Source organism: Sorex fumeus, unplaced genomic scaffold (assembly GCF_029834395.1).
Source record: "Sorex fumeus unplaced genomic scaffold, SorFum_2.1 ptg000183l, whole genome shotgun sequence".
Lineage (NCBI taxonomy): Eukaryota > Metazoa > Chordata > Mammalia > Eulipotyphla > Soricidae > Sorex > Sorex fumeus.
Genome location: NW_026606240.1, coordinates 7841626 through 7865534, shown reverse-complemented (window position 1 = coordinate 7865534; position 23909 = coordinate 7841626). Strand labels below are relative to the sequence as shown.

The 23909-nt window shown below is 39.4% G+C and overlaps 1 protein-coding gene across 16 annotated transcripts in view; it reads right to left on the bottom strand.

The window, feature by feature from the left end:
* The window catches only part of ANK3 (ankyrin 3), a 536318-nt gene that overhangs the window by 225313 nt on the left and 287096 nt on the right, over positions 1-23909 (bottom strand). For 13 of the 16 annotated variants that reach the window (XM_056107909.1, XM_056107905.1, XM_056107907.1 and 10 more), the window contains exons 2-7: positions 13807-13908; positions 13078-13176; positions 12740-12838; positions 5055-5153; positions 1532-1717; positions 881-904 (exon numbers count right to left, since the gene is read on the bottom strand). In XM_056107909.1, the coding sequence (XP_055963884.1) occupies positions 881-904; positions 1532-1717; positions 5055-5153; positions 12740-12838; positions 13078-13176; positions 13807-13908 (609 nt within the window). The remainder of the gene's footprint in view (positions 1-880; positions 905-1531; positions 1718-5054; positions 5154-12739; positions 12839-13077; positions 13177-13806; positions 13909-23909) is intronic. The other 3 variants (XM_056107911.1, XM_056107904.1, XM_056107918.1) reach the window with 1 other exon arrangement.

Sequence of the window (23909 nt, the reverse complement as noted above, 5' to 3'; positions counted from 1 at the left end):
GAGATGGCAAGAAAAATATTTATAGTTTACTGAAGTCCTGATTTGTGTCACTAGTTTATTACTGATGACAGAATTGTCCATTGAAACTACTGACGCTCAATTTATTTTACATATCTAATAAGGAGTGAAATTAATAGTTAAATCCAATCCTAATTTTAAAAAAAGCAATTTCGGGGAACAGGCACTACTACAGTTTTATACAGTGGTTGATTCATTCCATAAAGAGACACCAAATTGGTCTCTGTATTAGTAAAGGCCTACTCAGTAGCATTTTTTAGGATTATTCACATCAAGGTCATTTTACTTCCATAAAACATGTGTTAAGACATGCAGCAGTTCACTTAGTCCCAAAAGATTAAAACCTTATAAGAACTGGATGAATCTCTAAGTTGTTAGCAAGCTTCTGAGCCATGCTAAGCTATTTTACTAACTCTTGTGGAGGGTGGGTTGTGCTGGTATTGTTCTGGGGTACTGTCCATTTTGCTGACACCACTGAGGGCAAGTGTCATGCAGAACTTGAAGGGATCGGCCCTAGATGAGTAGAATGACAGGGTCTTCTGCAGCTTTAGGTGTGGCTGATGAGACTCTCAAGTGTCAAACTGTCCATCTCATTCAACAACTCCATGATAACACCCTTCAGTTTCCAGGATTCCTCCTTCCTTTCAAACACCAGCATCAGCTGCAGAAAGCCCTGGTAGTCAAACTACTTTCTTCTCTGGCACATGCTACTTTGGGGGTGGAAGGTAAAAAGCAGGTATCTAGCCTACAGAAGGCAATGCAAAGACGAGGAAAAGAAATGAGGCAGCAGCACTAAATAATGGGACAATGATGATGCAGATATAGATTCTATGTATATTTATATATATATGTATATATATACCTCTGTTGTTCTATTCACCACCATCTAGGTTAACACAGTTGGAAGCAAAGAGGAGGAAAAAATGAACGGTTAGTTTGCTATCAGTGATATGATCTGCAGAAAGCTCATGATTGCTACATAATGGGGTAAAGGATCGGATGGAAGCACATCAGGCACAGACAGAAAGCTAGACTGAATGAAGGGCTACACAATGGCCTACTCCAAATGCCACCTCTCCTTCACAGAGATGCTCAAGTAGCACATGGCATGACATGGGGGATACTGGGTTGAGATGCTGGCTGCTGGCTGCTGGCATGCTTTCCTCAGCTGATCAATACTCAGTGCATTGCCTGTCCGCTTAGGTATCAACAAAATGTTTGTGTACATTGGTCACCAGGAGTTTTTCATTTTTAACCCTAACATCTGAGCTGAAGTGGTTTAAAAAAGAGGAAACTCGGGTGGACATAAATCCATCTCTTTTAGTTGGCATCTATGTTAGCATGCACGGACGACACCCCTAGTTTCCTGCTCCTAGCATGAGATGCTAGGATGCGCCTGGCTGACTTCATTTCATTTGGTCCGTGAAGGTTAAGGGGTTGACCAGGCATGTTTGAAGTTTGGGTTCCTGACGTATGATAACTAGCACACCAGACTGGCCTCCTTGGGCCTCACCTTTGATTCCACATCTGCATTGTTGTCGTTCTGCAGTAGCAGGGCGGCGGCTTTCGTGTCATCTTTCCGGGCAGCAATATGCAGAGCTGGAAGACGCACTTTGCCTTTAGTGTCATTTTCTAGCAGGAGTGAAACAACTTGATCATGACCTTGTTGCAAAGCAACTGCCAGAGGAGTGAAGCCATCCTGCAAATAAACGAAAGGGCCAGAATCAAGTCAGTGGCTCGCGGCTGTCTGATCCGAAGCATAAAGAAGAAGATGGCCGTGTGCCAATTTCTGCAGAGGGCTATGTTGGCAAAAAAAAAGATTCAAGTGGAGGAGATAAACGTGAAATGGTATGTACAAAAGACAAACACCACCAAGTCAGAGTCAACCAGAAATCTGTGATGTATGGTTTTTACGCCATTATAAAGTTACTTATTTTGAACTGGGCAAAATTTGAAAATAAACAACTATTGTGGAAGAAGAAAAGAATGGTGTTATTATTCATAAAATTGCATCACACAAATAAAAGCATTACAGTTTAAACATGGGCAACTTTTCCCAAAGAGCTTACTTGAATAGGATGCAAAAATTTAAAAGTGAAAAATAAACCTGAGGAACATGCCTGCGTGGTTAATTACTGTACCTGGTTACTGAGCACAGACTCTGTCATATATGCCTCGCTCAATCGGTATATGCGAGTGAATCACTGTCATTGCTGTTTTAAAAAAGATCCACAGGAAAGACTTTGGACTTCCCCGAAAAATTAAGAATCATAGGAGGTTTGCAAAATATGTCGTAACCTTAGACACATAAATAAATCTCTGTATTTTGAGTCTTCCCACTGTGTTGCTCTAGAACTTGACAGGCAAAAAGAAAACACAAATTTCACTTAATTTGTGGATGATTTAGCACTGCTAACTGTAGAATAAACATCACAAAGTAAAACATTCTGACTCACAAATTTTAATTCTTCAGTGTTTTCATTCCTATACACTGAATACTTAGGAGCTAGGGAAACAGTACAGAGGATATGGTGCTTGCCCTGATATGGCCAACCTGGGTTCAATCCCTGGAAGCAATGGTTCCACGAGCCCCACCAGGAGTGATCTGAGTGTAGATCCAGGAGTGAGCCTTAAGCCTTACACACCACTGGGCGTGGCTCCCAGGCAAACAACAACAACAACAACAAAAACACTACTTTCCCCAAATCACAGAGAATTTTTAAATTCACAGGGCCTGTACAAAAGGAAGCCGCTGTGTGCTGGATAACAAATGGCAACCGTGGCGATTAATGCTGACAGTAAAGTGCTTAGTGCATCAGCCAATTAAAGACATAAAGATACCAGCTCTAAGGTGTTGATAGCTAAAATTACAAGCTCCAGATTGTTTCCAATCCAAGTCTAAACACCTTGGTTTGCTTTGTGCAGCTATTCAGAAAGAGAAAAATACAAACCAAGATCATCAATATGGATCTGGCTGGTCTAGCAACTAGGGCAAAGGCCTAGCATGCAACGAAACATGATTCAATTCCTGGCACCATGCAATCCCCTGAGGATTTCCAGAGTGTAGCCCTGGAGGCCTCCAGCATTGCCGCGGTGACCTGGTACACTGGCACCACAGGTCCAAAACAGCATTGCATCCTTGGGCTTTTACAGTGAATCCCCAGCCAAGTTAGCTGAGAATCACTGGTGAGGTTCCCCAGACCTCTTGAGTACAATCTGGGAGCTTCCATCCCCCCACCAAAAAAACCCTCTTGCTGAATGATTACATTCTGGCACAGCAGGTGCTTAATAATTACTGGTGGAAGAAACAAATAATTTCATCCTCTAGTTCAGACTCAAAAGGAAGAAAAATCTCTGTGAAAAACATACAATTGGAAATGCACATTAAGAAAAGATTTCAGAAACTACAGTATCACTAGACTTTATTTATATAAACAAAATGCATATGAAAATATATTTACTGCAGGAACATGACAGTATTATATCATTTAATAAAATATAAATCCTATTAAAGGTTTCCATGTAAATGGTCCTTAAGTTGTCCCCTACTCTGTACTATTTACTATTTTCTAACTACATTTTGTGTTGTTTCAGGGCCACACCTGAATACTCAGGGGTTACTCCTGTCTCTGTGCTCGGGAATCAATCCTACCATGCTCAGGGGACCATGTGGGATGCTAGGAATCCAACCCACATCGGCCGCGTACAAGGCAAGTTCCCTATCTGCTGTACTATAACTCTGGTCCTGTTACTGCATTTGTGAATTAAAAACATCAGTACCACTGTTAGTAAAAACAGTCCCAAAGAAGATTTTATGAATAAAACACCTTAGTTCTTGATATATTTTCATTTCTTTTCATTTTTCTTTTCATTGTAATATGGATATTACAAAAGGAGAAAATGATGCAAATATTCAAACATTTCTAGGAAATGAGATAACTTTTCTTTGTAAAGTGATGATCATAACCTTAAACAAAGACACGAGTGTAACTTGGTACTAGATAAAACATTTACATATTGCTTTTACAGTCATAAAAATGCTAAAATATTGAAACAAGCAAAATATTTTTATATACTCTTTGTTGAAAGACTATCTTAGTAGTTTGAGGATCTGATATACCATATTTAATTTAGTTGTAGATCCTGGTATCAGATCTTGAAAGCCAAAAAAATACCAGAGAGGCCAGAGTGACAGTATCGCAGACAGGTCACGAGTCAACCCAGGTTTGGTTCTTGGTACCTTTTTTGGCCCCTGAGCCCCAGCAGGAATGACTCCTGATCACTGCTGGGTGTGACTCAAGAGCCAAAACACAAAATGAAGATACAAATAACTCTTCTATTCAAAACTGCAAAAAATTTTACATAGTACTTTAAAATGTATACTAACTTTATTTAGGCATATGAATTATCTAATTTGCTAACTTTAGAAAAACACTCATTAAGGTTCCTTAAATTTATAGATAAACATTTAAAATAACAACCACAGATTAAGCATTAAGTATTAATCTCAGATTTCACAATGATTGCCTTTGACATAAAATTATAAGGAAAAGGAAATCTGATGCAAATAAGTATTAAATAGTTCAATCATGGGGTAGAATCAGGCATTCAAAAATAGAAATGCAATGGAAGATTAGCACAGCGGTAGGGCGCTTGCCTTGTGCGTGGCCTGCCCGGCTGAGCTGGGTTCAATTCCTCCGCCCCTCTCAGAGAGCCCGGCAAGCTATTAAGAGTATCCTCCCCGCACGGCAGAGCCTGGCAAGCTCCCGGTGGTGTATTCGATATGCCAAACACGGTAACAACAAGTCTCACAATGGAGACGTTACTGGGCCCGCTCGAGCAAATCAATGAACAACGGGAAGACAATGATACAGTGCTAATATTTTAAATATATTTCATAAAAACTTAGGAACATACTAAATTAATATTTAGCAAAATTGACTTATCAGTGGGAAAATTTTTCAGTTTATAAGTCCAGGTTTATAAAATTCTCTATAAATGCAAACTTACACAAAGAATAAAACAGAGTGTCTTACCTCAGTGGCTAAACTTTGGCTTGCACCATTGTCAAGAAGAAACTTAACCACCTCCAGGTGGTTTTCCTGGGCTGCCATATATAATGGTGTGAACCCATTCTGAAAAACAATAAATAAAACATTTAGATATTTCTAGAGACGTTTATTTTTCCACAAGATAAATAGACTTTTTTCCCACAAGGTAAATAGAATTTAATAATTTATATTATTAAATAAATAAATCTATTTGTCCATAACATTAACATCATTTAAGAACTGCTCATATATTTCTATTCCATTAGTACATAAATGAAGACATTTGTTATAAAAACCAAGGTACTATAGTTTGAGAATTTATAATATAATCCACAACTGTATTTCATAATTCAGATCAAGTACAGTTCAAATTAAGTCTTCTTCAAAGTATAATGCATACCAACATACCCATTCATTTTAGACAAGTAGACTCATTTAAACACCAACCAGCTACTGAGCAGTTGTCCTGAGAAAAATATTCTCCTTAATGTTACAAGGGCACGAAGAAAAAAATATACTTGGCCATTGCAGCTTTCGGTCATTAATTAGCTATTTTAAATTAAGTAAGCAATGCTCATACATAAAATTTTGCATCTGAGTGTTTTCTATTATGGAAGGAATCTACATCAATTACACACAGTTTTAAACTTACTACAGGTTGGATAATAGAGCAAAGAAAACCAGTTTATAAAACTGCATATTTAAATTCAAAGTTGAATTCAATTATTCCTCTCCTTTTGTTGAGTCTATGTATTTTTTCCAACATGTGGTTTTACTTTTTTGGTTTTTGTTCTTCACCTGGTGGTGTTTAGGGACCACATCTGGTTCTCTGCTAGGGGGTCATATTGTGCTGGGATCTGAACCAGAGTTGTGGTTATAACTGCATGTTAGGCAAGTGCCTGATTTAACCTTTGACATCTCTCCTGCCCAAGACATGTTTTTAAAAGTTCAGAATACACACCCACACACATACACACACATGTACACATGCATATATACAGACACACATATATACAAACATGTGCATGGCTTCCTGATACATGCGCAAACTGCCCAAGTACTTGGATTAAAATAAGTGAATGTGTGGGGCTGGAGCAATAGCACAGCGGGGAGGGCGTTTGCCACGCACACGGCCGACCCGGGTTCGATTCCCAGCATCCCATAGGGTCCCCTGAGCACCGCCAGGGGTTATTCCTGAGCGCAGAGCCAGGAGTAACCCCTGTGCATCTCCAGGTGTGACCCAAAAAGCAAAAAAAAAAAAAAGTGAATGTATATATTTTACGTTATTACAAATATTTCGCCTCTGTTTATTTTCTAAAGCAATATATTTCATATCAGTGAAATTCTGTGTTTCAAAATCTTATTGCTGGACTCGAGCAATAGTACAAGAGGTAGGGCATTTGCCTTGCACATGGCTGACCCAGGTTCGATACCCGGCATTTCATTTGGTTTCCTAAGCACTTTCAGGAGTAATTCCTGAGTGTAGAGCCAGGAGTAACCCTGAGCATCACTGGGTGTGACCCCAAAAGAAAAAAAAAATCTTATTGCTGAATTCAAATAACACAAATACAATTTTTTTCCTATTAAGACCCATAGGAAAGCACAAGAATACACACACACAAACACACAACATAGCTGTGATTCAGGGGATTTAATTAAAAATATCCTTTGGAAAGAGAAAATCAACATGTTATCATTACTCTCATGAGAAGATGTTTAAGGCACAAGCGTACACTGTCATTCAACAACCAACCGCTATATTAATTTTCTATGAAAAAGCACTTGAATTGGGGAGTAAAATACTATACTGTAAACATGTACACTGCTATTTTATTAAAAATACCCTAACAGGAAATTTCCAAAGCAAAGAGCTGACCAAAAAGGAACACATGGATGCCCAATTCGCATTTTTTAATAGAAATAATAGAATTCATTTTCAAAAGAGAGACCGAGAACAAACCTGCTATTTAATGTCTGATTTCAACTAAGACGTTTAGTACCTTCTGCTTTGAGCATTTTTGTGATGTTATAAGCAAGAAAATGGGCCGAATTATATCTTGTGGATTGCATACAGACACACATACACACTGACTTACATTCATCAAAATAAAATAAAATTAGAAAATCCTCTTGTGATGCCATTTAGGTAAGGACTTAAATTTCAAATCATACCCTTTCTGATTTGACCTCAGTTCTGAAAGTCAGCCTTTGTACATCATAAAATTTGACTTTTAATTAAAATGTTAAGATATAGTGATAGGTTTGCAATGATTGACACATGATAATATTTTTGGGGGGGGCGGCACATTCAGTGGTCCTCAGGGACTATTCCTGAATTGACACTTAGAGATCACTCCTGACAAGGCTTGAGGGATATAATATAGTGTGCCAGGGATAGACCCTGGGTTAGATGCCTGTAAGACAAGCACCTTACATGCTGTACTATCTCTCCAACTCCAACAGTTTATTTTTGTTTGTATTGTTTTGCTGTGCTGTTTCTGGGCCACAACTGGTGATGCTCAATGTCAGTTTTAGTTTTAATGTTACATTGAAGTAGCCATGCAACTTTCTCAATACTATGACTTGTTGGGTTTTATTAAACATTGCCTATAGTTTAAAGGGCTGGAGTGATAGCACAGCAGGTAGGTCATTTGCCTCGCAAGCGGCCAACATGGCCAACATTTCCTCCGCCCCTCTCGGAGAGCCTGGCAATCTACCAGAGAGTATCTGGCCAGCACTGAAAAGCCTGCAAGCTACCTGTGACTATGTCCGATATGCCAAACACAGTAACAACTGTCACAATGGAAACGTTACTGGACAATGGGAGGACAGTGACAGTGTGACAGTGATAGTTTAAATTTTTTTTTCAAACTTTATTGAATCACCGTGAGATAGTTACAAGCTTTCATGTTTGGGTTACAATCACTCAGTGATCAAACACCCGTCCCTCCACCAGTGAACATTCCCTACCACCAATATCCCCGGTATAACCCCCCCTTCCCCACCCTCCCCCTGCCTCCATGGCAGACAATAGTCCCCATACTCTCTCTCTACTTTTGGGCATTATGGTTTGCAGTACAGACCCTGAAAGGTCATCCTGTTTGGTCCTTTATCTACTTTCTGCACACATCTCCCTCCCATCCCGACCAATTCTTCCAGCCATCATTTTCTTAGTGATCCCTTCTCTATTCCAGCTGCCTTCTCCCCTTCTCCTCTCCCCATGAGGCAGGCTTCCATCTACAGAGCAATTTGCCTATCCCATGTCTCTACTATTCTTAGGTGTCAGCCTCATATTATGTTGTTTTATACTCCACAAATTAGTAAGTCCTTCTATGTCTGTCCCTCTCTTCCTGATTCATTTCATTTAGCATGATATTCTCCATGTCTATGCATTTATAAACAAAGTTCATGACTTCATCTCTCCTGACAGTTGTATAGTATTCCATTGTGTAGATGTACCACAGTTTCCTTAACCAGTCACTTGGGTTGTTTCCAGATTTGGGCTATTGTGAACAGTCCTGCAATGAACATACAGGTACAGATGTCATTTCTACTGTGATTTTTTGCATCCTCGGGATATATTCCGAGAAGTGGTATTGCGGGGTCATATGGAAGCTCAATTTCTTGTTTTTGAAGGACTGTTCATATTGTTTTCCAGAAAGGCTGGACTAGTGGGCATTCCCACCAACAGTGAAAGATGACTCCATAGAGCAAAATGTAGGCAGAACTCTCCATAACATTGAAGCTAAAAGCATCTCTAAGGATGAAACAGCAATGACCATGCAAGTGGACGCAAACATAAACAAATGGGACTACATCAAACTAAGAAGCATCTGCACTTCAAAAGAAACCAGACCAAAATACTGAAAGACCACTCAGAATGGGAAAGAATATTTACCCAATACCCATCTGATAATGAATTAATATCCAGGATATATAAGACACTAGTAGAATTGTACAAGAAAAAAACTCCAACCCTATCAAAAAATGGGGAGAAAAAATGAACAGAAGTTTCCTCAAAAAAGAAATACAAATGGCCAAAAGGCACATGAAAAAAATGCTCCACATAGCTAGCAAATCAAAACAACAATGAGACATCATCTCACACCACAGATACTAGCACACATTCAAAAGAACAAAAGCAACCAGTGCTGGCGTTGGAGGTGGGGGAAAAGGGACACTCTATAGTTTAAAATTTTACTGAGACAAGGTTAGTGTCTTCACTATTAATATTTCTGTGATGTTTTATATGTTGCAACCCAAGTAGAACAATTTATTACTTGTTGCTGTTTATGAAAGTTTGTATTGAGGGTTGGGGATATAGCTCAAGGCAGAACACAAGTCCTGAGTGTATAACATTCTGGGTTCAATCTCTGATACCATTCACATAACAAAGGTTTGCATTTCTATGTCACTACCAGGAGTTATATTGAAAACTCTTTCCTGTACATGGTCATCTCATGAACTCATTCCTTGTTCTGTCCATGGTATGATACAGTTCACTAAACCTACAGAGGAGCAGGTGTTCAAATGAAGGGGGATTTGTTTACTGAGAACCGCAGAGCTGGGCAGTACAAGAGCAGATGCAAGAAACATGGAATTCCCCGGCCTATGTTCTCTCTCACTTCATCATCAGTAGGGAATGTGCAGCAACTGAAATGAAATCTGGTTAGGATTTGATTTCAACTGCAGCGTCTCACAGACATTGCAGTGGAGGTTTAAAAGTATGCTGCTTTTAAATTCTCACAGTACAGCGGGTAGGACATTTGCCTTGCACGTGGCCAACCTGAGCTCGATTCCTCTGTCCCTCTCAGAGAGCCTGGCAAGCTACCAAGAATATCTCACCCACCCGGCAGAGCCTGGCAAGCTCCCCATGGCGTATTCTATATGCCAAAAACAGTAACAACAAGTCTCACAATGAAGACATTACTGGTGCCCGCTTGAGCAAATCAATGAACAATGGAAGGACAGTGCTATAGTGCTATAAGTGAGAACACGTACAGTGTTTAAAGGAAGGAGGCTTATTATTTTCTTCCTTGGTCTGGGGAGTGGAGATGAAATGAAATTGGAAATAAAAAGGAAATTAAACTGGATTAGAGTTTCCCCCATTACTTTAGAGCTTCATCTTGAGAGTGAAAAATGAAAAAACAAGTCCATAAAATGTAGATAGAAGTTAATGTGATTTAACAGTATGCATGTTATATCCCCATTCAGTTTGTATGAGTTGTACTCATGCAAACTCCTAAATAAAGAGTAAAATGAGTATGATTTCTGTGGAAGTATAATTTTTTTCAAACAGATTATACACTGGCTGGACACAGTGCACTTGAAGAATTAGCACCAAAAAGGACAACAGTCTTTCGGAAAGTACTAAGAATCAAAGTTTCACTTAATTTTTTTTCCTTTTAAATCCTTTGATTTTGAAATAATTTTTATTTGAAATTTCAATCAGGAAATCACCTTCACTCTCCATCTACTATTTGATTCAATGCTACCAGCAAGCCACATATCCTTACTTAAGCGATGCATGAAACAGTTCCCTAACATTACTTTCTTTGGCTTCGTAAAATTCTTCCTCTTGTTTTTTGCCAGTCCTGCAGTTCTATTACAGGCCTGTATAATATTTAACATCTGGGGGTAGTCACCAACAAAAGGGAAAGGCAAATGCAACTGGAAGGAATTTTTGAGTAGAAACTACTTTTTAAAATGGCCAAGTCCATAGTGTAGTACAAAGTTATGTACAGTAGAATAAGTTGTTTTTATAGCATTGTAACAAGTTTGATTTCCTAAACAACCACATTTTTGAGGGGACTCAATGAATAGTGAAGATCTAGGCTTTAACTTATATTTTCCATGTTTCAACTATGCTAAAAGTTATTCACATTTTTTGACGTCACATATTACTTTCATGAGTGTTTTATCTATAAGAAAATTTTATACGCACACATATAAGAATCGTACATCTCAACATGGAAAGTATTATGCTAAGCGAAATGAGTCAGAAAGAGAGGGATAGACATAGAAAGATTGCATTCATCTGGGGGATATAAAGTAACAAAATATGAGATTAATACCCAAGAATAGCTGAGATCAGCACCAGGAGGATTACTCCATAGCTTAGTGGCCAGTCGGGCATTCTAGAGGAAAGGGCAGCTCAGACAGAGAAGGGAACACCAAATAAAGGGTGTTTGGAGGACCCTCCCAGGAGGGGAGATGCATGTCGAAAGTGGACTATGGACTGAACATGTTTGACACTCAATGCCTCTTTTGCAGACCACAACACCCAAAAGGAGAGAGAGAACACAGGGGATTGCCCTGCCACAGAGGCAGGGGAGGATGGGGGAATGGGGTGGGGGGGATATTATCCATGGTGGTGGAAAATGGGCACTGGTGGAGGGATGGGTATCTGATCATTGTATAATCAAACCCAAGCACAAAAAATTGTAAATCTACAACTGTACCTCATGGTGTTTCACTAATAAAAAAAAATTAAAAAAAAAAGAATCGTACATCTATATAAAAATCTTGCTTGCATTAAATGTTGGTACTATCTTTGCAACTATAAATACACAGAGTCTGTACCCGAAGGCAGAGTCATCTCCAAAATAGGCTGCTGAAGGCTCCAAACCTCAGCATAGAACATGACGGGAATAGTCATTTAGCAAGTGTTTTATATCGTGTATTTTTATCTTCCACTCCAGGAAGTTACACTGGAGTAGAACAGATGAGAACATGCGTCGACGATTAATGGATGGCTAGATAACTTTTTACCTACACTTAGGACAAAGCAGAAGCAACAGTTCGTTTGTACCTATGAGCTACTTTTCCAGCAAAGTGGCCAAGTTCACACTTTAAGACACACCAGAAATCTGTCTTTATACCATCTTAGTTAAACATACCTGAAGGGCCTATACTTTAGCCAGCCAATAAAGTGTTGTATTTTTTCTCTGATTCAGAGTATAAAGGAAACATAAGCAAGCTCTGAGAATTTAGAGGAGAGTCTATTAAATAATAGTATACAGCAGATAGCCATGTTGACAACATGGAAATTTTAATGTTTTGGGACATTTAAAGTTTATTTTACTTCCTTTTTCTCTTTTAAATTGGTTTCACAAAATAAGAATTTGTGACTTAATTCACAGGAGTTAGTGACTTGACCTTTTAAAATAAGTAAAGTAAAAGTAAAGGCCCTCCCGTTGATCATCGATTTGCTTGAGCGGGCCCAGTAACGTCTCCATTGGAGACTTTGTTGTTACTGTGTCTGGCATATCGAATACTCTCGGTAGCTTGCTGGGCTCTTGGAGAGGGGCGGAGGAATCGAACTCGGGTTGGCCATGTTGGCTGCGTGCAAGGCAGACGCCCTACCCGCTGTGCTATCGCTCCATAAAGGGCTGATATATTCTGAACCTCGAAGAACATTTCCTCATTTATAGGTATCATCCTGTTTTCTATAGGTTAATAAATATGGAGAGTATTTTAAAATAGCGTTGACTTTGAATTATAGAGATCCCACAAATATTTGTGCCTGACTTCCAACAAACAGGTGGGTGGCTTTGAAAATGTTCTACTTCTTACACATAAAGATCAAAGCTATCCATACATAGGAACTGAATGACCCAAGGATGTAGAAATTAGAATAAAATTTCTTCGCAATAGACTTAAACATGTACCTGAGATTGTGCATTGACGTTGGCTCCATTTGTAACCAAGACCTTTACCACTTCAGCTTGTCCAGCCAAAGATGCAATATGTAGTGCTGTGTTTCCTTTCTAGAAAATGAAATCAAGATATCAGCTTACATAAGTTGCCCCCTCTCTTCAGATATTTTACAAAACATCAAATATCTCTATGACCCCAAAGATAACACAACTTTGGGAAGCAAGAGAAGCATGATGAGATTTTTGTGAGCACTGAATCCTACTTTGTAAGTAGGATTCATTAAAATAAAAAACCTAATTTGTAAGTAGTATTCATTAAAATAAAAAACCATTAAAAATACGACACTGACCTTTGTAGCTGCATCCACATTGGCTTCTCTCTGTAGAAGTTCAGACACAACTTCTACATGGCCTTCTTTGGAAGCAAGATGGAGTGCATTCAAGCCATTCTGATTAAAAGGAAAAACTTTACTCAGCAGGTTGAAAATAGAGCAGTAAACAGTCAACAAACAGCTTTAAAAATCACGTCAACATAACTTGCAGATAAGCAGTGTAAGAACTTGATTAGGCATAGAAGTACTTAAAATTTGGGTAGGTTGTTTTGATACCATAATTTTGGTAGACTTTAGGATGATTAGAGGACACAGACCACATACATTACTTCTCCAACAAAATAAAAAATAAGAAGATAAGACTTGAAATTCATTTTTTCAAAATGAAGCCCAGTCTCTTCAAACTACACGGTACATCTAACTTCGCTGCAATATTTGCACCCCATAAAATAAAATAGCAGCTTACTTTATTTATATGAAAACATTTTCTAATTTTTAAAAGGTTACATCACACCTATGGATTGGTACAGGAATACTTTTTAAGTATGATTACAGTCTCTTAAAGTTCTAGTTACTTTTCATTATTACAAAATATATTTCACGTAATAAATTATTCATTAGCATTAATTTAGATAAAAGACCTTTGTGAAAGAGAAAATCTTATTAATAGCTCATGAAAAGTTCAGTCTGGGTTTTAAAATGGTAATTTAAAAGATAACAATGCCAACAACAATAACCACAACTAACCTGATTGCAAATATTAATGTCAACTCCATTTTTTATGTAGTCAAGGGCTTTTTCTAGGTGTCCAGCTCGAGCTGCTCTTAAGTAACTTGCATTGGCATCAGACTGAAAAAACAAAAAAGAAAAATATACATCAACAATGAAACCAAATACTATCTGAAAGCTACTGGTTTTAAAAAGAAAGTAAGATGGAGAGTTTTAAATTGAACCATTTTATTTTATTACACAAACATAATAATAAAAAAAAGTCCTGGTAAAGTCAACAGGGATAAAAAGAAACACAGTCTTTAAAAGTAAGTTTCTTGGGTTAGGTCAGAGCAAACGCATTATATGACCCTGGTTTGATCTCTAGCACATTCACCGCCCTCCCCCGCCTCACACATATTTTCTCTCTCTCTCTCTCTTTCTCTCTCTCTCTCTCTCTCTCTCTCTCTGGTATCCTTTCTGTGATATCACAACTGATTTTAAACTGAAACAGAATTTCTAATATAGGTACACACTTTAAATCAACATACAATTTCCAGAGAACAAACAAAGAACTTCCTCGAGGCCACGCTGCCCAAATCTGATTATCTGTTTCATTTGTTTATATCTAACTTCCCAATAAGAGTTTCATAAATACACTGACTATTATTATACCAGCTGACAAGTTTTCCTGGAGTAGCAGCCCAAACCCCATCATTATTGGTAACAAACACAGTCAGGCAGGACATGGCTTCATGGAGGAAAGTGTTTTCGCCATTTGTGGAGTACCTCCTCTGAAGAACCCGTCACTCATTGCCTCATTCTAGAAAGCCTTCCCACGCCTGGCAGGCAATTTAACTGCTCACTGCTTCCCAAGCATTAATTTCATTGACCTTACTTGCCACTCAGTGGGAAATCATCCCCCTAACTATAATGCCTAGGTCATCCTCAGGGAAAAAACAGCTTAGGTCTTAGAATATAAACAGGCAAAGCAACAAAGCATAAAACAAAAACAGTTTTGAGTTTTGTAGATGTAGAGGGCAGCATGAGCAAAAACAGAATCAGGAACTGTCAGGATCAGTGCTCTTTGGCCCAGACCTGAATAATTCTTTGCAGTGGAGGATGGTTCTGGTTAGGGTCAATGGTTACTAGCATTTCTGGCAACAGTGCCCCTTGGAAGTGACAACCAAAAAATGTTTTCAGAATTGCCAAATGGTTGCTGGACAGAGGGGAAAAATCTCTCCAGCTGAGAATCAATACTTTACATAATGATTAAAATTTTGCCAGGAAACTTCCTCAGCAGCAGTAGTGGTTATTTAAATTAGGAGTACGGGGACCAGAGATAATACAATGGGTAAGACTTTAGCCTTGTATGTGGCCAACCTGGCACCACATATGGTCCCCTGGGCACCACCAGGAGTGGTCTATGAGCAGAACCAGGAGAAGTCCCTGAATACAGAACCAGGAATGATCCTGAGCACTGGTAGGTGGCCCGCCCCCACAAAAAAACAAACAGAAAAAATAGCATGTTATATTTAAAGCTGACATCTAAGATCATAAACTGAAACACTAAGTGAAACTCCTAAAATGCATGTGGGTATTGCTAAATTATGAACGGGATTTGAATGCAAGTCATTCAAATAAAGCAGTGGGCTAAGAGGAAGATGAACAATGTTCAAGAGAGAAAACCAACTGAACCTCATAGGAACTTAAATAAAACAACATTTATGAGGAAGCTGGCTGCTTTGCAAAGGCGAATTGTAAACTGTGATAGAAATAAGTGATGGGGGCCAGAGAAATAATACAATTGGTAGGGTGCTAGCCTAGTATGTGTCTGACCCTGGGTTTGATTCCCAACACCAAATGATCCCCTGAGTCTGCCATGAGTGATCTCTAAGCAGAACCAAGAGTAAGTCCTGAATACTATCCCCCCGTCCCATCAAAAAAATCAAATCAAATAAAAAGATTTAAAAAAATGAAATAAATGATCTATACAGCGATGGCTCATTGTACCATAAAATTGCATCTTCTTTGTGCCTGCTCAGCAACTATCAGTGAATCTTCCCATAAGGGCTTTGCTGCTGTTATGGGAACTAACGACATTAGCCTGTCTGGATATTCAGCTGCCAGAGATAACAGAGTTAAGCATCCCCAGTGCCCAAGTCTCAGTACAAAAGGAGAGCCGGTAAGGAGGGTGTAAAAGGTGCTACCATGCCAAGAAGGCCACTGAATGGATTCCAGATCTGGAGAGTTTTGCCGATTTCATATGCTCTGTCTAATTTTTCCCCCCTGAAACTCTAAATCAAAACAAAACACAAATGATGCAAGCCAACTCCTGTAGTTCAGTAGTTCTCTATTAACTTAGTATTTGATTCTCTTGAGACTGGCAATGATTATAAATAAACTTCTCTGGTTGCAATTAGATCCACATAAATCTGTGCACACATCAAATGTGCCAATGCATACATTAGCCAGTGTGTACAAGATGCCCAAACTATTCCATGTGGATTAGAACTGCTAAACCTGCTTTCATACAGATCTTTTAGAACAATTTCACTAATGGTAAAAAAAAAAAAAACAACAGTAGTTGTTGAATGCCTTCACTATTTATAATCCATTCAATATCTCTGAAGTAGTTAATACTTTACCAGAGAATACTATGAGAAAAGAGAAGGGATAAAAATATATTTTCTTCACTTTTCTCAGCCCTTTATGGCATACAGATATGTTCCAGACACCAATATCACAGTTCATCACTTGATACTCTAAAGGCAAAGTATGGAGGAGAAATATACAGAAATAAAAAATAAAAAAGGGAATGATTAGTTAGGGAAAAAGCTGACAACTTATGAGAAGTACTCCTTTTTACTCGCAACGACCTATAAGCACTGTGTACTTCCTTCCCTAAATATTTGTTGACTGTTGGTGACATGCTGCTTGTGCCTTTGCCCGTCTACAGATGAGTCAACGAAACAAACGTGGCACAAAGACTCCTTGCTGCCTTTCGGACCATTCCTGCCACTTTCCCTTTCTCAATTTGTGTTCCTAATATGACAGTGGAAATGATAAAGCCTTTATTAATTTTGTTTTCATCTTTCTGTTTTGGGCCTCAGCTGGTAGTACTCAGGGGCTATTAATGGCTCTGTGTTCAGGGATTACGCCTGGTGGCACTCAGGAGACCAAATGCGTATTAGGGATTAAAGTGGGTACAGCTGTGTGCAGAGACAGCGCCTTAACCCGTGTACTATTTCTCTGACTCTGTCTTTTCTTAAAAATTCTACTTGGAGTCCCTATAAGTTATTGTTCATTTTTCTAAGATTGAAAAAATAGCATTTTTGTTTGGGTTTGGTGTGTGTTGTCTTTTTCATTGGTTTTGGGTCATACACCAAGCTGCTGGAGACCAAACCCAGGATTCCTATATATAAAACGTGTACTCTAACCCTACAAGTTATTTTCCTAGCCCCAATGTGTGTCTCTGAACTGTCATTTTAACAATTAACTATGGTTACTCTTAACATTGGTTACAGCCTGTTTTTCTACTTTAAACACTCCATTAAAATGCTTCTTTAAGGGGCCTGAGAGATAGTACAGCGAGTAGGGTGCTCGTCTTGCACATGGTCTACTTGGGTTTGCTCTTTCGCATCCCACAAGGTCCCTGAGCATTGCCACAAGTAGTTCCTGAGTGTGGGGCCAGGAGTAACCCTTGAGCATCCTGGGTGCAGTCGAAAAATAAAGAGAAAAAATATTTTTGCTTCTTTAAAGGCAGTATTAGACACATGACAATGGCAGGAAATTAGGAGCCATATTAAGCTTGCCACATAGGAAGTCAAAGAAGTCATTGCCTAAGGAACCAGTTGCCCCCCCCCCCCAAATGTTGAACAACCAAGCAGGTTGTTCAACTTTTTTTTTACCCCTTGGTGATTCAAAAATCTGATGAAAGAATTTGGAAAATTGAAGTATCTTTCATCACCATCAATGCCTGGTCTACTTAGTCGTTTTACTAGACAGGAAAGAAATATAAGCCATGTGTGTTTTTCAAACAGCTTCAAGGAGAACTTAATATGGTTATGAATATAATAACAGCATTTCTACTTATACAGGAGTCCCAATAACTCTCAGAGGATATTTTCTACAACTCTAGTGGATGCCTGGAACCAGTTTGTGCCAAACTCTAAATAAACATACTAGGTTTTCTCATATATATATATTTTTTTTTCATTCCTACTTTGGACAAACTGGCAGGCTACCGAATGTAACCTGCCCACACGACAGAGTCTGGCAAACTCCCCGTGGTGTACCCAATATGTCAAATACCAGTAACAATGATGGGTCTCATTCTCCTAACTCTGAAAGAGCCTTGAATATGGCACTTTTTAAAAAATCTCAGGGCTAGGATGAAGGAGACGTTACTGGGGCCTGCTCGAGGAATCGACGAATATATATATATATATATATATATATAAAGCTTAATTTATAAACTATGAATAGCAAGAGATTACTAACAATAATAAGACTATTATAAAAATGAATTTGTTCTTTTTCTCAGGATATCTAATTGTTGGGCTGGGCCGATAGCACAGTGGGTAGGGCGTTTGCCTTGCACGCTGCTGACCTGGCCGACTTGGGTTTGATTCCTCCGTCCCTCTTGGAGAGCCTGGCAAGCTACGGAGAGTCTCTTGCCTGCACGGCAAAGCCTGGCAAGCTACCCATGATGTATTCGATATGCCAAACACAGTAACAACAAGTCTCACAATGGAGAGCTTTACTGGTGCCCGCTGAGCAAATCGATGAACAAAGGGAAGACAGTGCTACAGTGTATCTAATTGTTGGTACTATCTAAAGACTGTGGTTGCTTGTGGGCGACTGTAGTGATAGAAAGGGAAATGGGAAAAATAAGGACTAGTGTATAGTAAGTTCTAAGGCTGACATCACAGGTTCTTGGAAACTTCTACTTTATGCGAAACAATGTGAATTAGAATCAGTTTTACCATAGACTTACAGATAAAAGACATAAAGTTCTTACATTCCTGTTCATAAAAACACCAAACTTCTAAATAAAGACCCAAGCCCCATCATAGATAGAGGGATGAGTGAAAAAGGCATTTTTCCAAAAATGACATATGGGGAGACAACAGGCATTTGGGAAAAAAATGCTCTGAAATAAAGCATTACTGATTATCAAAGAAGCACAATTACAAAAAAACATGGCAGGACTATGAAAAAAATATAAATAGTAAGTATTGTTCAAAATGCGAAGGAAAAAAAGACCCTGATGGGGTATAAATTCATAGAGGGGTTCATCCTCTATGGCAAACAATATGAAAAATTCTCAAAAAAATCAAAGTGTAGCTGTCATATGATCTGGCAATTCTGCTCCTAAGTATATATCCCCAAGAACACAAAAGCACTAATCTGAAAAGATATATGCACATTTGTGTCCACTGCAGTGTTATTTACAAAAGTCAAGAGCTGGAAACAACAGAAGTGTCCAATAACAGATGAATAAACTACAGATGAACTATGGTTAGACTAATCAGCTATATGACAAAATCTTGCATCTTGCTACAACAAAGAATTGGAATATGTCCTGCTAAGCTCAACAACAGGCAGAGTCTGGCAAGCTCCCCGTGGCATATTCAATATGCCAAATACACTAACGACAACAGATCTTAGTCCCCTGACCCTGAATGAACCTCTAATCGATGGGAAAAGACGAGTAAGAAGAGGCTGCTAAAATCTCAGGGCTGGGAGGAATAGAGACGTTACTGGCACTCACTTGAGTAACTCAACGATCAACAGGATGACAGTGATACAGTGATACAGTAAAGCTCAACAAATTCAAAGGAGAAGTAATTCTGGAAGATTTCATTCATTGATGGTACTATATAAAGGAACAAACCAACAGGGTAGATGATGTCCAATGAAAGCAAATCATTAGTGCCTGAAAACAGAGCTATGGTAACCAAGGTAGAGCAGGGATGAATGGAAAGAAAGGAGCCCAGGGGCTGGAGCGATAGCACAGTGGGTAGGGTGTTTGCCTTGCATGTGGCCGACCAGGGTTCGATTCCCAGCATCCCATATGGTCCCCTGAGCACCGCCAGGAGTAATTCCTAAGTGCAGAGCCAGGAGTAAACCCTGTGCAAAGCCAGTATGACCCAAAAAGAAAAAAAAGGAAAGAAAGGAGCCCAACAATAGTAGAGAGGCATTGGCATTTAGGTGGTGAGTGCATTATGATACGCTACACATTTAGAATATAAATATTTATACTTTCAGAAACCAATATTACACCTCAATGTATTTTTTATTTTGGCCACACCTGGTGGTACTCAGAACTTACTCGTGGCTCTGTGTGCAGGGATCATTCTTGGCAAGGGCTGGGGAGCCATATATTGTGCCAGTCATCAAACCTGGGTTGACTGTGCACAATGCCCTATCCTCTGTACTGTGTCTCTGGCCCCAGAGCACATGGCACTGATGTGAATCTTTTTATTGTTTTTTGTTGTTGTTGTTGTTTTCTTCTTAATTTTCCTCTTAAATTCTCTTCCAGAAAGTCACATGTATGCATTTGATCATTTATTCTATCTCTGGTAATCTAATAATTTTTATCCTCCTATAATAATGTATACCAACCATATGAAACGCTGCTACAGAAATAAAGCAGTTTAAAGAAAAATAAAAGTATCTTACCCCAGATAGACCTTCACTCAAAAGGATTAATGCACAACATAACTCACCATAGCACTTAGCACAATAACTAGGATATGAATCGTTTTAGATACCCAATGGCAGATGAGGTGATAATGAAGGTTTGGTGTATAGATACACAATGGAATACTATGTACTGCAGGGTACAGTTGATCACTTGATCACTTGACTTCCCGTTAATCGTCAATTTGCTCAAGCGGGTGCCAGTCCCTGTCGCATGCTAGTGTAGCCCAAAGGCGTCTGTTCACTCTAGGAATATGAAGAGCCTCAAACCGATTATTCATAATCTTGATGAACAAATCTGACCATCTGGTAGGTGGGCAGCCAAACAGTCTTTTTGACATCCCGTGAAATCCAGTCGATAACAGCTCTAGTCCAGCGGTCGTCTTTAAATTTCATTACGTGACCAGCCCATCTGATTTTTTTTTTTTTGTGACAGAGTTTTTTATTTATTTAGTTTTTTTTTTATTAGTGAAACACCAGCCCATCTGATTTTTGACACCTTGGCAAATGAGACAGCATCCCTGATTTTTGATCGTCGACGGATGTTGGAACTCCGGATTCTTTCTCTCATTTGAGTGAAACGTGATATTCCAAGCATAGCTCTTTCAATTCCTCTTTGGGAGACCCAAATAGCATTCTCATCCTGTTTGCATAGAGCCCAGGTCTCTGAGGTATATGTTAATGCAGGAAGAACAGTGGAATCAAAGAGATGTGCCCGGAGCCGGAGGTTCTTTGTTCTCTTAGCTATTTCTTCAACGCTCTTGAAGGCATTCCAAGACTCTTCCTCTTGCGCAGCTCGGGTGTCAGGTCATTTGTCATGTTGACTTCTCGACCTAGGTACACATAGCTGTTGCATTTGGAGATGGTGGTTCCATTGAGAACAAATGGGGTGTCAGGAACGAGGCTGTTTCTCATAAACATTGTCTTCGTAAGATTCAGCTGTAGTCCGACCTTTCCACACTCACGGTTGAAGTCGGCCAGCATTTGTGCCATTTGGCTGATGTTTGGTGTTATTAAAACAATGTCATCAGCAAAGCAGAGGTGGTGTAGTTGCCGACCATCTATCTTCACTTCCATTCCAGTCATCGCATGATGTTCTCGAGGGTGGCACTGAAGAGTTTTGGTGAAATGGTATCACCCTGCCGAACCATTCTCTTTTTTTTTTTATTAGTGAAGCACCATGAGGTACAGTTGTAGATTTACAAATCTTTGTGCTTGGGTTTCGGTCATACAATGATCAAATACCCATCCCTCCACCAGTGCCCATTTCCCCCCACCCCCCCTCCCACCCTGCCTCTGTGGCAGGGCATTCCCCTTTGTTCTCTCTCTCCTTTTGGGTGTTGTGGTCTGCAAAAGAGGCATTGAGTGGCAATCATGTTCAGTCCATAGTCTACTTTCAACATGCATTTCCCCTCCTGGGAGGATCCTCCAAACACCCTTTATTTGGTGCTCCCTTCTCTATCTGAACTGCCCTTTCCTCTAGAATACCCGGCTGGCCTCTAAGCTATGGAGTAATCCTCCTGGTGTTGATCTCAGCTATTCTTAGGTATTGATCTCATATTTTGTTGCTTTATATCCCCCAGATGAATGCAATCTTTCTATGTTTATCCCTCTCTTTCTGACTCATTTCGCTTAGCATGATACTTTCCATATTGTATCACTTGTATGTAAATTTCATGACTTCATCTTTTCTAAGAGCTACATAGTATTCCACTGTGTAGATGTACTAAAGTTTCTTTAACCAGTCATCTGTTCTTGGGCACTCAGGTTTCTTCCAGTTTCTGACTATTGTAAAGAGTGCTGCAATGAACAAACAAGTGCAGATGTCACTTCGGCTACACATTTTTGCCTCTCTGGGGTATATTCCCAGGAGTGGTATCGCTGGGTCAAATGGGAGCTCAATTTCTAATTTTTTGAGAAACGTCCATACTGTTTTCCAAAAGAGCTGAACTAGTCGGCATTCCCACCAACAGTGAAGGAGTGTCCCTTTCTCGCCACATCCACGCCAGCATCGGTTGCTTTTGTTCTTTTGAATGTGGGCCAGTCTCTGAGGTGTGAGATGGTATCTCATTGTGGTTTTGATCTGCATCTCCCTGATGATTAATGATGTAGAGCATTTTCTCATGTGCTTTTTTGCCATTCGGATTTCTTCTTTGAGAAAGTTTCTGTTCATTTCATTGCCCCATTTTTGGATGGGGTTGGATGTTTTCTTCCTGTGGAGTTCAACCAGTACTTTGTATATGCTTGATATCAACCCCTTGTCAGATGTGTATTCGGTGAATATCCTTTCCCATTCTCTAGACTGTCTTTGTATTTTGGTCACTGTTTCTTTGGAGGTGCAGAAGCTTCTTAGTTTAAGATAGTCCCATTTATCTATCTCTGTTTTTACTTGCTCGGCCAGTGGCGTGGCATCTTTGAAAGTACCATTAGCCTCAATGTCATGGAGGGTTTTGCCAACTTTGTCTTCAATGTACTTTATGGTGTCTGGTCTGATGTTGAGGTCTTTAATCCATTTTGATCTTACTTTTGTACATGGTGTTAGGCAGAGTTCTGAGCCCATTTTTTTGCATGTAGCCGTCCAGTGCATCCAGCACAATTGGTTGAAGTGGCTTTCCTTACTCCACTTCACATTTCTTGCACCTTTATCAAAGATTAGATGATCATATGATTGAGGGGAGATGTCAGTGTATTCAACCCTGTTCCATTGGTCTGCAGTTCTGCTTTTGTTCCAGTACCATGCTGTTTTAATTATTACTGCTTTGTAGTAGAGTTTGAAGTTAGGGAGGTTGATTCCTCCCATTTTCTTTTTCCCAAGAATTGCTTTAGTTATTCGTGGGGGCTTATTGTTCCATATAAATTTCAGGAGTGTTTGCTCCATTTCTTTGAAGAATGTCATGGGTATCCTTATAGGCATTGCATTGAATTTATACAATGCTTTCGGTAATATTGCCATTTTGACAATGTTAAGTCTCCCGACCCATGAGCAGGGGATATCTTTCCATTTCCTCATGTCCTCTTTTACTTCCTGAAGTAGCGTTTTGTAGTTTTCTTTGTACAGGTCCTTTACTTCCTTAGTTAAGCTGATTCCTAGGTACTTGATTTTCTGGGGCACAATTGTGAATGGGATTGTTTTTTTCATGCCGAACCACTCTCTTGACATCAATGATTACTTCTTTGTAGAATGGTGAGATCCTGGTAGTGAATCCGTAATACAGCTCACAGAGGATCTTGATGTATTGAGCTTGAATGCCCTGATTGGCTAGGGCTTCAATGACCACTTCTGTCTCAAGAGAATCAAAGGCCTTCTTTAAGTCAATGAACGTTAGACAGAGCGGCATCCTGAACTCCCGAGAAACCTCAATGAGCTTGGTTATCGTGTGGATATGGTTGATGGTGCTGAATCCTTTGCGGAACCCGGCTGGTTCACATGGTTG